This window comes from Crocodylus siamensis, chromosome 1 (genome assembly GCF_052110815.1).
Source record: "Crocodylus siamensis isolate JL-2025a chromosome 1, ASM5211081v1, whole genome shotgun sequence".
In the NCBI taxonomy this organism is placed as follows: domain Eukaryota; kingdom Metazoa; phylum Chordata; order Crocodylia; family Crocodylidae; genus Crocodylus; species Crocodylus siamensis.
This window is the reverse complement of record NC_143395.1, coordinates 305,393,071-305,410,846: the sequence shown is the minus strand read 5'-3', so window position 1 is coordinate 305,410,846 and position 17,776 is coordinate 305,393,071. Positions and strand designations below refer to the sequence as shown.

The following is a 17,776-nucleotide window of genomic DNA, read 5'->3' as shown; positions in this document are numbered from 1 at the left end:
GAGCAATAAAAAAAACAACATGTGATTTCTAACTTGGCACTCTTCCTTTAATGATAAAAACTTCACTCCACTTCTTCTGGTCATGCTCTTCCACAAATATTATCTCCCTAGGATGTGGTTTTAGGCAGTCATGTGAAAACTTCATTAAATGCATAACAAAAAAAAAATCCAAAAATATTATTAAAGTTCTCTTATGCAGTATTTTATATTTGCAAAGTATTTCTACATTTAAAAATCACAACGTAAGTGTTGAGAACACTAGCACCCTTGAGAAATAAAGGCTAAAACAGAGATGAAACCAGAAGACCAGAATAAGGAGTTAAAAGAGTTGCTTATTTCATTATTAATACATCACAGAAGAAGCAAAAGTTGGCCTTGTATACACTTGGCATTCCAATTATGGCCAAGCACAAGATGGAAAATAGTTTATATTTTCTCTAAAACATTTTCCTTCCTCTTGCCCTCCACCACTCCTCTCTCACCCCACCCTTTGTAATCAAAACCAAGAATGCTCCAGTTGTTTCAGTTTCCAATACCATCTTTTTTCCCTCTTTTTTTAAAGTGCTGGAACTAGTCTACTACCCTTGAAAAAAGTTGGAAGCTTAAAGGTATGTTTCAGAGTACAGAAAGAGTGGAAAAACTAAAAATGTAATTATAGTCGAGAGTTTAACGGGCTCAAAGAAAAAAAAAGGCAGAAATAAAAAATAAATACCAAAAGTAATATATTTCAGGAAAAACAATCCAAGACAACAATAAAAGCTGCAGTTATGAATCTATCTGAAGATGGTATAGATAAACACTTAGCAGTAGCACATTTATTAGAGAGTATAAATGGTTTATTCTATAGCCTCAATGCAACTTAAAATAATACAACTATTGTATATCACTTTCTCATTCAATTCTTGAGGATAGATAAGTGGCACTGTAAACAAAAGTCAATGCATTTTAAAGAGTGGTTTGGACTATACAGCTTTATTTTCTTTGATGTGCGTGACCATGAAAGTTATTTCCATGTACTTAGAAGTTAAAGGACAAATGAAAACTTTGTCTTCTAAGAACATCCAGTCTAGTCAACAAGCTACAAGTTAGCATTGAATGGGAAAAGCTTATGCATTCATTCAGCCTTTGCTAGGGCATTTCTGATGAGTGGCAGACTGACAAGCCTGGTCTCACAAATTGTGCTCACAAACCACAACAGACTTTCTTCCAAAGTACAACGCACAGTATTTGCAAGCAGCCAGAGGCTGATAAGGTTTACAATAATTACCTCTTGTTACCAGGAATTTCTGGCAACAAGGCAATAACTTGAATTTCCTAAATATTCATAGGCCACATGGGAACTGGAATACTTTAAAGGGCCTCATCAGGCTCCATAATTGCACTATTGGTGCTTGTTGCCCACCTGTAAGTGTGCATAAAAGCAGCAAGCTGACTTTGCAACACTGCAAAGAAAGCACAGCTCCCACAGCTGCTGAACAGGTCAAAGCAGAACTAAATCACAACAATCGAGTCATGGGGGGGGGGGAAAAGAACTAACAGTGGGATCTGTGCACATGAAAAAGACAAAGAAGAAAACTAAAGATAGAGAACAAATGCAAATAAGACAGCAGGGCTGAAATAGCTACGACAACATGATGAACTGGATAAAGAACAACAAGCGAACAAAATGATGCTCAAAACTAATAACACTTTCCTCTCTCAAACTTTATGATCAACACTAACAGGAGATGGGACTTTGCCACTGTGGTTAAAACAGGTAAATTATTTTTCTGGCATGCAGAACAAAAGCATGTATGTACATGTGTAATCTCAGACACGAGGCAGCCACATGCAACAGATCACCACATGAATGCGTCACATTTCCTAGCTAGGAATATGCATCACAGGTCATACCTCCTTCCTGCTCATCCTGGCAGAAATCAAAGGAATTATGAGATTATTTTAGGGCCCGAGGACAAATGGGTGTAAAGCTAAAAAGATCATATGCAGAGTAGTCTTTGAGGTCTGGTGATGGTGATCACATTGTGTCCTGATAGGACCCCACATCTCACCAGTGATTTAGGAAAAGGAGGTTGTAGACTGTGTAGGTTCTCAGGGGAAGTCTAAGGAAGCACTGTAAATTAAACGCACCTCTTGCCACAAGTCTGGGATCAGTTTACAGTTGGAAGAGAAATTATTGGGATCAGCAGTTCAGTCTCCTAGAACACCAGGGAAACAAAATTAAGTATCAGACTAACACTGAAGCATGAGCTATCTCAATTAGAGCAGCTCACTGGCATTCAGAGCATTAAAAGATGGATTTTCCAGTTTGCATTCCAATGAAAAAAGCAATACTTCAATATAAGGCCATCCATACAAACTGCTAACTCAGGGGTAGGCAATCCCTGGTACAGGTCCCTGAGTGTGGTATGCAAAGGCATTTTGTTTGGCACGCACAGCATGCAGTGAACAGCAGGGAAGGGGCAAGGGCTGAACTGCCACAACATGGATTGGGCTCCCCTGCCATACCAACATCTTACAAATCAAGGTTGCCGGTGTTTTTGGCACTCTGCTCAAAAACATTGCCAACCCCTATGCTAACTACTTACATCAGAGGTAGGCAGCCTCTTCTGGCTCCAGGCTGGAATAATCCACCCTATGTCAGAGATAGGAGTTTGGGTAGGTGCTATGACTTGGCCACTGCCAGTGCTCATTCCCAGGGTAGCACAGGAAAAGCACCTGCTGCTGGTCCCCATCTGTGACTGAATGCCACTAAAAACATGTGTTTGTGGGCCAGATCTGACAACTCCATGGACTGTAGGCTGCCAACTCCTGACTTGCATGTTTCTGTCTTGAGGGTAGGAATACACCACAGACATAATTGATCCTTGTACAAATACCTAGAAACTGCTATTTAAAACAACACATCTGTAGTTTACAGATTAAAAGTAATCTGCCACTTTTCTGTTCTGATATCCTAAAATTACCAAAGGTGGGAAATAATGCTGGACAATACAATATGCAAGATTTGTTGTAATAGTATGTGCTTGCTGTGACCCATACTGCCTCAAGAAGAGTCTGAGTGAGCTTGCTGCAGTTTACATGAGAAAAAGATGAAAGAAGGGCATATATAAACCATGCTCATCCCCACAGCATCTAGGAACGTAATTGAAAGAGAAGCCTACATTGCAAAACTAGGAAGTTAATTTCTGGAAAACTAATATGAATGGGACAAGACTCAGCACAAAGAGAAAACACTCTACCATGTAACAGGAAATACTAAAATTTAACATTAAGAATTTCCACATTTTACAAAAACAAAGAAGTAGCCTTAAAAGTTAAAGGTATTTTCCTCTGAACTCTGCATAAGCCTAAATCTCATTAAAAATCAATATCATTTCAGTTACCCCTGTATTAAAATCAAACACTTAAAAGAACACTTATTTAAATTGACAAAAGTTGCGGGGGGGGGGGAAGGGAGCAAGTATGCGAGCAAACACACGTGCAATATTTGATCCAAGCCTACCAGTGTTCTTCAGTTTCAAAGTTGTACAGTTTCTTTGTCCTAACATGCATATACCTGTCTCTCAGTGCTAACCAACCTACTCTTGCTACTGCAACAAACTCTCAGAAAAACCAAGCACAGCCTAGTTCTGAAGCACACCTTTGAAGATTCAGGTATACCTAGCAGCTCTTAAAGAAGATACAAGTAAAACGGAAAATATTTAATGTCCTTTTGGAGCTCTCGTAAGTGGTGCTCAAACAGGTATTCAAACAGGATACCTGGAGCAGACAAACTGGATACATCAATAAGAGCAAATGGGGAAATTTAGAAGTTTACATGGAAAAAATTCAACATGGAAAGGAAGAGAACATGCAGCTTCCACCTTCTCACCTACACGTCTACATACTGAGCTACCACTAAACGCTTTCCTGATTCCTAAACTACCTATTAAAAGTCCCATTATCTCCCTGAGTCTTTGCATCCAGTTCCTATGTTAATATTAAACATTTTCTAAATAAAATAAAAAGTAGTATTGGGTCTTAGCACATACATAATACCTTTTAGCTTTAAACTCATTTCATAGAGGGGATAAAAATGGAAAAGGAAGCTAAAGCATTTTGCAAGGAGTCACAGACAGGAATCAATGACAAACCTAATGATACACCCCCATGAGCAGGAAATGCATTTCTCAGGGACAAGTAGCAGTGACACACCTTGTGCTGCTACTACTTGTCCCTGGGGAATGCTTGTGCCATGTGCACTCTGGTGTGTGGCAGTTTACCCCAAGTGGGGTAGGGGAGGCTGGAGGCCAGCACCCAAACAGCCTTACCTGAGGTCCTGGGGGCTTCCTGGAATTGCAGCCCTGGTGCTCCTGCAGCAGAAAACCTACTCAGCAGCTGGCATGTGGCTTGTTTTGGACAGTATCTGCTGCTGCCACATAACCTGCCCTTTTTTTTTTTTTTTTTTTTTTTAGCATGAGCTTTTTTGACTCCAGGATTTCCTGGGGTCAAACCCTCCCTCTCCCCCAGTGCTAGGTAGCAGCGCAGGGAATGCCTGCATGTGCAGTGTATACGACCTGTCTGCAGCACCACATACCACATGCCCATGCTCATCTGGATACACTCTATGAATACAGTCTGGGACACCCTAGACTCTTCTATACCAGTGGTTCTCACCCTTTTTTTTTTGATCCCCTGGCCCATTTCCAGCCTCCTATGCATTCCCAAATCCTACTTACCCTATAGCCCTCCTGCCACCCCACATTCCCAAGCCCATGCAGTCCCCTCTTCCCGTCATAGTCCTGCTGCTAGGCATGGGGAAGACACTAGTTCTAGCTGAGGAAGAGGCAGCAATACAGCCATTCACCCAGCTTTTGCTACAGCTAATAAACATGCCTGCACTGAGACAGCTAAGCTGCTGCTAAGACTGGAGTTAGTACATGCAGAGCGGCCAAGTGGTACCATGAGAATGTTCAGAGAAGTCAGCTGATTTCTTCAAACACAAACTCCCCATCTATCCTTGCACCTAAGCATTACCTCTTCACACTTTCTATTGCACCAAACTGTATGGCATATCTCAGCAGAAGCAAGCACAGAATAGTAGACAACAAAAAAGTAGACAACAGTAAAATTCTGGTCTCGCACAGGTATAATCCATCTTGCTTACGGATACAAAGTTTAATATCGTGATGCATATCAAGCAGGATGACTCCCTTAAGAACTTAAAATCAAGTTGATTATTTCTAAAACCACAGTACATTTGTTGATGTGTTATTACTAAATGCTCTGTGTACTATTACTTTAAGCAGAAAGATGGGTAGAATTAAGCATTCTTAACCATGAACCAATTTAAACTTAAAGTCTACTCCCCAAATTGCAGTTTATCGGAGCTAAATGTGAATCATTCAGCTTGCAACTCACCTTTTAAATTTTTCTGTATACTATTCTTCCTCTTTAGAAGCTTGGACCACTTTATTGCCCGCCTAGTGAGTATCACAAGATACCTGGAAAAGAATTCTTCGTATGTCACATAATCAAAATCTTCTGGCCTTTCAAACCCATAGGAATCAACTCTGCAATGTAAGAGAAGTTATTGTTATGCTTATTTTTTTTCCAAATTCACAATTCAAAATATGCAAGTATACTTTATTAATACTAACTTATAGGTGATAATCTACAAAGTAACTCAGGAAAATAAAATCAACACATTCCTACCAGCTCCCTGCTACATCATAACTGCTAAAATGAACAACTGGAATGTATGCAATTTATGGTCAATCTCTGCCTTCACTGCTTTTGGTTTTGCTATGAAGGTTCAGAGAGGAAGATGCGTTTTGTAGAAAAATGATTTAAATCATGCCAATTTAAAAATAAAAAGTTTTTATTCATGGGTGGAGAGAATGACAGGCCATTAAAAAAAAAAAAAAAGCAGCAGTAGGTGCTACAAGGGCAAGCCTGTCTGGTTCAATGTTGCAATATATTAGTTTTTCCACAAAGACAGTTCTGCATTGGGGGGTAGGGGGGAAGCCTGTAGAAATGTATTCAATTACAAGAATGACCTTTAGAAGGTGCTATTTTTTGTAACAATGTGACAAAATTACATAGCTCTCTTCAAAGTTTAGTAGCTAGAAAAGCCACTGTATAGCAGCAGTCTTTACTACCCTCTCCAACAGATCCTCTGCATTGTCCTTTCATTGCATGGGATGAAATACAAAAGTTCCTGCTTCTCTGAACTAGTGTCCCTAAGGTGTCCTGTCCTACCATGTGTATGTACGTGTGCATGTGATATCAGATACATTCATTTTATTTATAGCAATTACTACTATTTTTGTTCCAATTAGTACTGAAGAACTGTAATTTAAGAGTGGTTTGGATTCTGAGTCAAAAATATTTTTTCCATTATTATTATTTTACTTGTATCAAGAAAAATTAATTACATTGATGACCCCAATTCTTCAAGATGCGTTTTGCATAAGTGAACACAACCACAAAGCTTCCCTGAACTCAGTGGGGCTTTCAGAGGACACAGAAGTTTATCCATGCAGAAAGAAACTTCATAATATCAAGAGCTAAATTCCAGCTCTATAAAGAAAAATGTGGCTCTTGGTTACATCTGGGCAACCTCCAGTAAGGACAGTACAGGTGATTCTGACTCCATGAACCTCTTCACCAATGGGTCAGAAAAAGTAGCATCTAGCATCTGAATTCACTGAACTGGCAGTAAGAAAGATCATCTTTTTAACTGTATCCTGACTACTTGATAGGAGACAAGAGGCTGGGCCAAAGCAGCATTACAGCAGACATAAACACCAAGAACCAGCCGTACAGTTTGCAGACTCACTTATTTCTATTTTGTTCTTCACTAGAGGAGAGAAGGTTTTTGGGGAGCTATTATTATTTTTTATATTCCTGAACTGGATAATAATTAACTTTAGCATACGTACAGCATTGTGACAATTAAAAACAGCACTAACACTTCAACACAAATGCATGTTTAAGATTCCAATTATGCGAGGTGAGGATGCAGATTCATTTTCTAACTCGGTCTGCTTGCTGGGAAGCAGAAGTCTCCATGCATTTTCTTTTAAAAATTGCATTATTTCTTCTCCTCAGAGCCTTGACATGATCAGAAATCCTGTAGGGAGGGCAGGGGAGGGCTGTCCCAGATTTTAAGATATTCTTTTCAACTGAGGCTGCACGCGTCAAAGCCATTTGACTCTATCTGTAACAGATTCCTTGTTCCAACGTGTCACACATGGGAAACGGAGAGAATGACACTGGCAAAGCTTCCTCATCCGGCCTCCAAACTTCCAGTCACAAGTTTGCTCTCTGTCTGCTAAGGCAATCTCTGTCATTATTTCTAGGCACTGACTCCCTTGCTGAGTTTCTGACCCCCATGAGCCTCTCTGCTCCCCCCCTCCACCAATGCAACAGGCTTCTGAGCTCTGTTTCACACGGTGCTTTCACAGTGGCTCTGTTTCACTGTAGCAAAGTGTCACGTTGTTGTATTTATTATCTGCAGCCTTCCGGGTACCCCATACTGTTTATGAATAGGGTCACACACAAGTGTGCTGTGCCTCTCGGTGGAGAATGACAGAGGAGAGCAAGTCTGCCAGCATTCAGCCGCCTCTCCTGAAGCTCTTCCAAATAAAACAGAACCCATCAGCCAATGCCAGGACTGCAGCTCAGTGCCTCTGGAAGGGACAGGGCAAGGGAGCTTGCCCTGGCAGCCCGACACCAGGTTCTTGCTCCCAAAAACTGGTCTCCTATGAAGCGGTCTCTAGGGTGTCTCTCTCACCTCTCTGCCTGCTCAGAAACTGCTGCAACTAGAGGAGTCCAGACTAGGGAAGTGTCTAGTCCCCAGCCAGGAAATACAGCCTCCTCCAAGGGCTGGACACCCAAGCCCTGGGATCCCACAGCCACTTTTCCCCCTCTGAGAAAAGGATACACACACACACGTAGAAATTGATAGGTGGTAGGAAAGAAAGAAGGCAAGCAAGAAAGAAGGAAGGAAAGCAATTGTTAGGCTTGGAAGAGACCTTAGTAGATCATCGAGTCTGACCCCTGCCCTGGGCCGGAAAGAGCTGGCTGGGGTCAAACGACCCCAGCCAGGTGCTTGTCTAGTCTCTTCTTAAAGTATGTATGTATCCCTTCCTCAGAGGGGAAAGGTGGCTACAGGACCTCAGGTGTCCAGAGACATACATGAGAGATACAGGCACACAAAATACATGGGGGCGGGGGCAGGGCGAATCGTGCTTTGCCCCCTACCCCCGAGGTTTCCGAGCCCGGCGGCACCGGGCCGGGCCGGGCCGGGCCGCGCCGCGCCGCGCCGGACCAGCCCAGCCGGCCGCACCTGCGCTCCAGCCCGCGCAGCCCCCGCGGGGAGGCAGAGCTGCGGGGCCGCGGGTCCCCCGGCCGCCACCGCCGCTCCTCACGGGCAGGGAAACTTGGGCAGCGGCCGCCCTACCTGTGCTGCCAGCGCCCAACCTCCTGCCCGGCGCCGCCGCGCTCCTCCATGGCGGGCCGGGGCCGCGGGTCCCTCCAGACCAGCGCGGTCGCTGCCCCGCACCCGGGGCTCGGCTCGACTCGGCTCTGCCCTTCCCGGGCGCTCTCCTCAAGCTGCAGCGCCGCCGCCTCCCTCCTCCGCGCTGAGCTGCCCGCCGCCTCCCACGCCCGCGCACCTTGGCTGGGGCGGCAAGGGCGCCCCGCCCCGCCCCGCACCTGGGAGGCGCCGCTCCCTGCGCCCGCCCCAGCCCGAGCAGGCTGCACCCCGCAGTGCAAGGAGAGGTCCCGGCCCTGGGGCAGAGCAGGGCAGTTTCCCAGTGACCCTCCAGGAGTGCCCCCCCCAGTCCTGCCCTGTCCTGACTCGGGGCCGCGGACAAACCCAAGGGGGTGCAGTTGATTCCTGCTCCCGCCAGAGTGGGAAACCAGCTTGCCTTCGTGGCCGTTATCAGGGATCCTGATTTTTTTCTGACCAAAAAAAAAAAAAAAAAATCGACCTGGCAGGGGAAACACCTGAATCTGGGGCCATGCAGGCAGTTTTCCTTAAGTGCCCGGGGGATAACTGCTCTTCTGGCACGGTTTAGTACCCGCCGAGGTGTCGGGGCTTAAAGCCCACTTTATGGAAAGGGGAGGCTTCTCCCTAGCTTGCCCCTGCGGCGGTATGGCTGAGGGCAGGCGAAACTGGGCCTGCACCTAGGATGCCTGAAGGCTTCGGAAATATCTAAAGCCCCTGGTGGGGGTGGAGGATGTTTGCTGGTTGTAGGGCCACTTATGGTTCTGGACTCACTCATGGATTTGGACTTGATTTGAGTTGGAACATAAAATGTTTCTTAAAAAAAAATCCCCAATTTTTTGGAATAAAAAAGTAACCCCACAATCCACATTTTTCTGTGATTAAAATGAAAAATTACTACACATTTAGACAGATAGGTGTTTCATTTTAATCACAGAAAAATGTGGATCGCAGGATTACTTTTTTTTAATCTAAAAATTGGGTGGGTTTGTTTTTTTTCAAATCAGAGAAAACCAAGATCTTCATTGTCTGGGTGTTAATGACCCCCTTTCCTTTGTTTGTAACGGTCTTCCAATCAAGCTGCCCTTTGCTCTGCCATTCTGCTCTGTTAGCTGCTCCCCACATGCCAGCTTCTAGTCACCACCCTGCAGCCTGCTGTGAAGTCTAGCTTAAAAGACTCAGCTTAACTCAGGTGCGGAAAACATAAACTCAGGTGAACATTAACTCGGGTGTGGGAATAACCTACAGTGAAACCTTGCACTGTCAACCTGTTCAGGAAAGCTAGATTTGGTTTTATCATTATCACTCTGAAAAAAAAAAGAGGTGTACATTTAATTCTAATGACTACAGGACAAAAGAAAGAACACTTTTGCCTAGTTTTTGTTTTGTCCTGTTGTGCACAATATATGATATAGCAAAGTAACACACTTTCAATAAAATGATATTTGTTGTTACTTTGATCTTAAACTGAATAATACAGCCCTGAGCCCTAGTAGATCAGTAAAGCTTCTAGTTTTGTTTTAACTGGAGAAAAGTGTGTTGTGTTCTGTGTGATGATACGCTATCTCCCTCCCCTCACACACACACTTTTCAAAATCCTAGATCCACCTGTGCTTGAGGTCCAGTCCTGCTGCCTCTTTCCAGCTCAGATCTAAATGGCTTATCTGCCAGAAGGAGATGAACTCTAAATGGCCTTAATGTGATGCTAAAAGCAGAACCCCTAAGCCCCCAAGGGCCCTCCCGGGCCTTGTGCTCCACCTGGGTACATAGCCTACACCAAACTATTTGCAGGACTCCTCCAGTCCTTATTTTTTGTATTTCCTCTGAGAGTGCATTCCATGTACTTAATATTTGTTCCACATTTTTGTTCAAGGCATGGATTTTTTAAATTTCCTTTTTTTCCCCCAAGCTACTGCAGACTTGAAACCAAAATCTTGCCAAGTCAGACTTGTACAAAGGCTCACCTCTCAGCTCCTGTTCCATGTGATTGCATGTCAGTCCGCACAGATCCATGTGCAAGATCTAGCCTTCAAGAATGCACAGAGTCCCATTGACTTCATTCACAGGAACCTAGGTAAAGGCTCATTCAGGCGCTTAACCTTCCACATAGCTACTGCTCTCCTTGATGGGTGCAAGACTTCCTGAGATCAGGCCTTAATTCTCTGTGGAGCCAGGAACAGATATCAGGATCCTATCCTATACTCTAGCGACAAGGCAATTTTCTAACCATATAAAGTACTATAAATATTTTTAACATTTAAAATGTACCTGACTGTATTAATCATACACCGCAAACACTGGTTTAGAAGGTGGCTTTCCTGCTAAGGGAAATGTCTCCTTAAAATTAGGGTTAACATATTTCCAGTTCCAAAAAAAAGATACACCCATGCCCTCCACACATACATGCACGCACATGATAGTTCCCAAGCCCTGGCCCTCCAACCCCCACCTCCCACAGACTTATTTGCATGCAATTCTTCCGGCTGCTCCCGTCCCACCCTCCCTACCTGGCTGCATGCCAGCCATCACGCATGTATGCCTTGCCTCTAGTTGCCCTCCCTCCACTCTCCCCCAGCCCTAAACAGCTCCTTGCTAGGTCAAGCTAGGAAAAACTTCAAAACTAAGCTGACCAAACTCCTGGACATCTGATCAGGAAGATCCAAAAAGAGGACGTGTCTGGAAAAACCCATACGTATGGTAACCCTACTTAAAATATATACAAAAAGGGGAGGGAATTTCCCTCCAAACAGGATTTAGCAGTAATATTGGTTTCTTTCCTTCTTTCTTTTTCTTTCATTCAATACTCAAAGCCTAGTACACTCTGCAGCTTGTTTTATGTTCCCCTGAAGAATTTGTTGGCAGCAAAGCCAAAGTTTTATTACACTGAGATGATATTATTAGCTTTAGTTTTTATTTACTTAATTTCTACCATAAGGTAGCAATCAAAGACAGAATGGAAAAACAACAGCCTCTGAATTTTCCCCATTTCTCCAGCTTGTCTGCCACTGGAAAGACTGTTTCCTCAAAACAGTGCTTGTGGGAAAACCAAACACACCTACTACAATAACTAGAAAACTGAAACATACATGTTAAAAAAAAACCTAAATGAGAGAAAAGGAACGGTGAAATGATATTCTTTCCTCCACATTTTTAATAAAGTTTTGTCTTTGTACCAGGCAAGCTCTTGGAAAAATGACAGTTACTGCCAGAGAAATATTATCTACCAGAGACAGCAAGCAGTAGTTGAAAAGAGTGACAAGTGCGATTTCATAAAGAAGATCAACAGTTGAACTTCCCAACATGATCCTCAAGGCAGCTGCCTCCTCTATATGGATCAAAAACAATGTACCACACAGAAATATAGACACGATTCACATCCAACAGCATAAGAAAAACAGTAAGGGAATATTCCAGAACCATTCCCTTTAATAGAATGAAAAGATTGCTACTAGCCTAGCAAAACATCCCTATGCCTATGAAATCTAAAAACCTAAGAAAAACTGTGAGCCCATGCATGCCTTTACTCACAAGATAAAACACTGGAGTAAAATGATTCATATGATTGAGTATTAGCAGGTTCAGAACTTAACCTAGAGGAAAATGTTGGTGAGTCTGGCCTGATTCATGCTAGTAAGTTTTCCTGGCATAGGCTAAATCAGAAAGGACTATGGGAAAAACTTACACCCTTCTCAACAGAACTGTTGGCTAAACTTCCTCTATGGATTTTGCTTTGGTCAGTAGAAGCTTATGTCATTTGGGAAGATGGTTTGATTATAACAGCAAAAATATTCCCTTTACCAATGTACACTGCACCTCCACTATAGATACAGACATTTTAATAAATTAGATTAGCTTTTAAATGACACTGGGTGCATCCACATGTGTGCTTTAACGCACATTAGCCTACTTTAATGACCATTAAAGCATTACTACCACAGTGGAGGTACTAGATTTAGCACACATTACCTAAAGCACATTAATGAATGTATACATGTGCCCACTGAGACCCAAATCTTGTTCACTATCCAGGCATCCTGCATTTGCCCCAGTGGAAAAGGTGATACAGAGGTCTTTCAGACCAGTGATATCCAACCCATCACCACGCAGCCAACTGGCAGCCAGCCTCTTGCTTATGACACTGGCCTTATCAGTTGCAAAGGTATAGACAGCGCTAATGAACATGTATCCCTTTTGGTTTGGATATTCTTGCATGCCAAAGTGCAATGGATCCTTGGCTGTTTATGCTGTGCTTGGTCATGTCTGAATGAGAATGGGCTGACAGTCAAAACTGGTCCCCCACCATCTTTCAGCTCAAAGATCCCATGCCATCTTTCAGCTCAAGTTCACCCACTCCACCCCTCATCCCCCAACATGCACTCTCTCCAGACATACAGCCTAAGAACTGGCCTGTTACATGCCTTCCCAGCCTCCTCCCCGCCACATCCTCTCCAGGTGCATACATGGCAAACACAAAAAAGAGAGAGGAATGTCATGCAGTAGCTGAATCCTTATCGTGTGAAAGCCTGTGATGGGACTGGGCCCCAGTGGCAGCCATGACACCCCCCTGGTGGCCACACACCTCCTGCCCCTTAGGATACCCTCCCTTTCTTCTTGCCTGTCATGCCTTGATGGAATAATTGGGTTACAAAAAGAGAGGTTGCCCTAGGGTTCCAGACCAAGACTTCTTCTATTCCTCATCCCACATGTCTGTCCCAGACTCAGCTGATCTCAGTCTTGCCCCTCAAGCATTAAGTGGGACCTCCTGGTCCCATCTGTGCTCCTAGGGCACCAGTTGCCTTAAGGATTAGTTGTGGTCTCCTTCCATCCAGGCCTCACAGATATTACAAGTTATCACTTTAGCAGGGTCCCTCACCCCTCAGCACTGTTTGACCCCTCTGGCCTCAAAAGCATTGTTGGAGTGTTGACAGTCTTCCCAGCCTCAACCCCTTTCTCTAGCTAGGTCATTAGCCCAAGGCCCACAGTCCTGGGCTCAGCTTGTAGGCCCCAGCCCTGCTCTCGCCCTTCCGAGGCTCTGGCTGGCCCTCTTGGCTTCAGGCCACCTCTATATTGTTCTCTCCAATTCAGTTTTTCGGTCTTCTGACTTCAGCCTTTCTCTGCTCACCCTTTCTGGGCTCTGGGTCCCTGGCCCTAGTCTCACCCTTCTTAGGCTATGCATTCTGGCCCTCCCAGCCTCAGCCCACCTTTCAAGCCCCTGCCATGTTCAGGCTATTGGCCCTTTTGACCTCAGCTACTTACTTCTGGTGCCCAGGCCCCTGTCAGAGCTCAAGCCTTGGCATGCCTCTTGGCACCCCACTGTGGCTCAGGCGTTAGCCTTCCTGGCTTCTGTCTGCCCATGTCTTAGGCCCCTGCCCCTGCCCCTGCCTCTGCCACTGGCAGGACTCAAGACCTCATGCATCTCTCAGGAACCCCTGTGGTTCATACTCCTGCCCCTGGCAGGGCTCAATAGAACCCCTGTGGGTCCTCGTCACCCCTTATAGCCACACCTGGTCTCCCAGTTTACTGGGTCTTAACTTTCCTGCAAGCCAAGATACTCCTTCCACTTCACTTGCAGCTCTCAAGGACATCTTGGGTGCTGGGCAGTTCCCCTCCTACAGCCATCCTGCTCAAGAACTCCTCCTCCTGTATCTGCAGGGCTAGATTGCAGTCCTGTTATCCAGGACTGGTCTTATGTACCTCTAAAGCTCCACTCTTTTCTGTCTGGTGCCTCTCCAGCCAGCCACAGGAGTTTCCAATTAGGCCTGCCAGCTAGCCTGACTTCCACCACTGAAGATTAGCTCAGCTGCCTGCGGTTCCCTTCTGGGCTGCCTGTAGGTCTGCTCCTGGGTTGTTTGGGTGTCTGTCCTCTGTGCAGCTAGCTCTCAGGACAGTTACTCCTCCCCACAGGAGCAGTTCCTAGCCTGGCTGATACCACCTGCTTATTTCTCCACAGCTGACCCTTGTTCAGCTGACCGTACCCCCAGCACTGGTGACGTGTAGGAGGTGCACACGCACTCCCCGAGCTTGATGGTGCACCCCCTGCAAAAAGGTCCCTCCGACACTGCTGGTGGTGTCTGTGGGCAGTCCGCAATCACCACTGGCAGCTGCCGACAGTGCCAGCGGTGTTTGCGGGTGGTCGTCAACCACCAATCAGTGCTCACCAGCTCTCTCCCCCTGCCGCCAACACTGCTGATGGCATCTGCGGGCAGTCCACAATCACCACTGCTGGCTGCCAATGCTGCCAGCAGCATCTGCAGTGATCGCCAACCACCAGTCAGTGCTCACCACCCCCCATTCACCCCCAACAGTGCCATGGCTGCCTGTGCGAGCTCCTCACTTGCTGCCATCATGCTCTCGCCACCGCCAGCACTGCTACCTGTGGGAACTCGCCATGCCCCCCGCAGCCTCCAGGGCCACATTGTGTTCATAGCCCCCAGCAAGCGTAATCTGTAGCAGCATCCCCCTAGAGTAACAGGAGACTCTGGCTCCCTGTTACAGAGCTCCTGGGAGCATATTAGCACAGTATGAGCAGTAAGGAACAGCATTTCCTTCTGTTGCAGTAAGGACCGCAGGCAAATAAATACAAACTAGTGTCCACACCCATATGCTACCAAACCCTGCTAGGCAGAACTTAGTGGCATGTATGCAGTACTACACTAAATGACCACGCTGCTTTCAGTTCAGGAGTCAGCAAACTTCGCAGGTCTTGGGAGTGACAGCATGTCTCAGCACAGTGTTGCCTTGCACTGTATAAACCAGGAGCAGGCAAAATGCAACCAGCAGGCCAGATGTGGCCCACCAAGCCATTTTGTCTGGCCTGCAGAGCCCCTAAAAAATTTAGAAAATTAATATTCATCTGCTTCTGGCTGCCTGTCAAAGATGACAGGTGCCAGGGGCAGTAGAACCCAGGGGAAGCTGGTGGCAGGACCTAGCAGAACAGCAGCAAGGCCAGCTGGGCCCTGCTGCGCCCTAAACCACCCCCAACTGGAAGCCTCTGCCTAGTAGAGGCTTCTGGCCTGGGACCCTGGAGCTGTTCCTGCCTCCCTCTGCCAGAGAGAAAGTTCAGATGTGTGGTGGGAGAGAAGCAGGGAAGGACTGTGGGCAATTGCTCCAGTCCTTGAGGCTGGGCCAGATCCTGCTGAGTCCTGCAGTTGTGGCCATGCAGCTGGGAACCATGTGGTGCCAGAGCACTGTGGCAGCTGACAGGAAGGAGGGGGAAAGTAGAAGCGAGAGAGTGCACAGGAGTAGTGGCAGCTGGGCAGGAGTGTGAGGCCCACACTGGTGTCCCGGGGCCAGTGCTGGCAGGGCCTGGGGGGTGAGGGGGCAGCAGCAGCATGAGGTTCAGGCCAGCCAGGGCTCTATGGAGCCAAGCCAGGCTGCACCAGCAGGGATAGGGGAGAGCTGGCCCGGCACCAGATTCCCTGCTGGCCTGAGCCCTGCACTCCTGCCACCCCAGTCTGGGCCCACTGGCACTGGCCCTGGGGCTCCAGTGTGGGCCCCACACTCCCACCCAGCTGTCACTGCATTCCCACATACCCACTCACTCCCACTCACCACTCCCCCACCTGTAGCCTCCATTTCCCCACTTTCCTCCCTGCCACTGGCTGTTCCAGCACTATGTGGCTCCCAGCTTCATTGTCAGACCATGGGAGTACAGGGCCCACACTGGTACCCTGGAACCAGGAATGGGAGGGGAGGTGGGTGTGTGTGCGCGTGCACGGAGGGGAAGAGAGAGACAGAGAAAACAATGAAGGAGGGACAGTGTGTGTGTGTGTGTGTGTGTAAACCCCATACCCACTCACACCCTACATAATTATCTATACACACACCCACATGCTCCCTCACCTCACACCCAGACCCCTCATACCTATCCACCCTCCCACAAAACCACTGTATAAATCAGGAGCAGGCAAAATGCAACCAGTGGGCCAGATGTGGCCCACCAAGCCATTCTGTCATTTTAAGCTATTGTGCAATCACCTCTATGTACACTATGCAAACATATGTAAATCAGGACAAAACCCGTTGCTGAAAGAAGTATGTCTAGGGTTAAGGGGATGGACTTCTGATAGCAAAGGTCAGGGATTAGGGGGCGGGACTTCCACTCACAAGATGGTGACCAGGGGGTGGGGCATCTGTCAAGGGGCGGGGCTACCCATGCAGACCTTGGTAGCTTGCCAAAACTTGGCAAGTGGCCCTCCAGCCAAAATAATTGCCTACCCCTGGTAGAAGTATACCCAGAGATGCCACTGCAGTAATCAGGGAGACTCTGGGCCTGATCCAGAGAAGCATCTGGTTTGAGCAATAAATGAAACACTTGTGAGTAGAAGTTCTGTTTAGACAGCTATCCATAGTGAGCAGATGAGCAAATGCTTTTGCTTGGCCACCTCTTGCACTGTACATGTCCCCCCAGCCAATTCCACTTGACCTTGGCAGATAATGACCCATGCTGCACTCTCTGAAAAATTAAAACAACAGCCTGTGTGTAGCACCATTACCAGCCACTGCTACTCCAGGGTGGTCAGGAAGGATAGTGCTGTCCAGAAACCAAGCTGCTTTGACCCATCCAATTCATCAGCTTGGTGCTCCACTTCTCCAGCCCTCAGGAAACTTATACTTACAGTGGGCAGCCAGGATCCCTCCATCTCAGTTCTGACCATTGCCTGCAAGTAAAGGACTAAAGATTGCTGAGGTCCACCTATGTTACACAACATTTAGCTATTTTTGAACTTCTGCATAGCTCCCTATCTCATTCGTGCCTGAATCCCGTTCGTCAGCTCTTTTCTCTACTATCAAATCTCAAAGCAGCCTTCATTTGATAGTATTGCCCTGCAGTCACCCATAGCACACAAGCTAAGCTGTGCCAGCAAATATAGGTACTTCACGCACAGCAAAAAAAAAAGGGGGAGCATCACAACAGGGAGATGGCTACTTAAAGCTAGCAGTAAGTATGAAGAGCAACAGAAAAGCCAAGATGCCCATGCTGCTCGAGACCCTGCAGGGCTTCTGTGTGTAGTAAGGCCAGTAAACCCAGGTGTTATGTAGAAGAAAAAGTATGAGGATTGGATTCAGAGAACTCTTTCATCCCAAGGTTTCATTCATGCAAATGGATGGCAGTAGTTGCATTGCAAGAGCTCCAGTAACATACAGTCACATTCCCACATTTGGCTCAAAGTACATGGCCCACATCCCACCAAATGACATGCCCTTGCTGGTTGTCACTTGCCAATCAGTCATGCCTTTAACTACTCAATCCTGGGCCAGCCTTTCTATCTCTGCTAT

At 46.3% G+C, this 17,776-nt stretch overlaps 1 protein-coding gene across 5 annotated transcripts in view; it reads right to left on the bottom strand.

The window, feature by feature from the left end:
• Window positions 1-17,776, bottom strand: part of GRTP1 (growth hormone regulated TBC protein 1) — a 91,887-nt gene that overhangs the window by 44,843 nt on the left and 29,268 nt on the right. For 3 of the 5 annotated variants that reach the window (XM_090021876.1, XM_090021868.1, XM_090021886.1), the window contains one exon: window positions 5,404-5,555. Coding sequence is in view for 2 of the 5 variants with exons in the window: in XM_090021850.1 (XP_089877976.1) it covers window positions 5,404-5,555; window positions 8,450-8,499 (202 nt within the window). In the remaining 3 variants the exon portion in view is untranslated. Of the gene's footprint in view, window positions 1-5,403; window positions 5,556-8,449; window positions 8,667-10,461; window positions 10,660-17,776 lie in introns of those variants that run through there. The other 2 variants (XM_090021859.1, XM_090021850.1) reach the window with 2 other exon arrangements.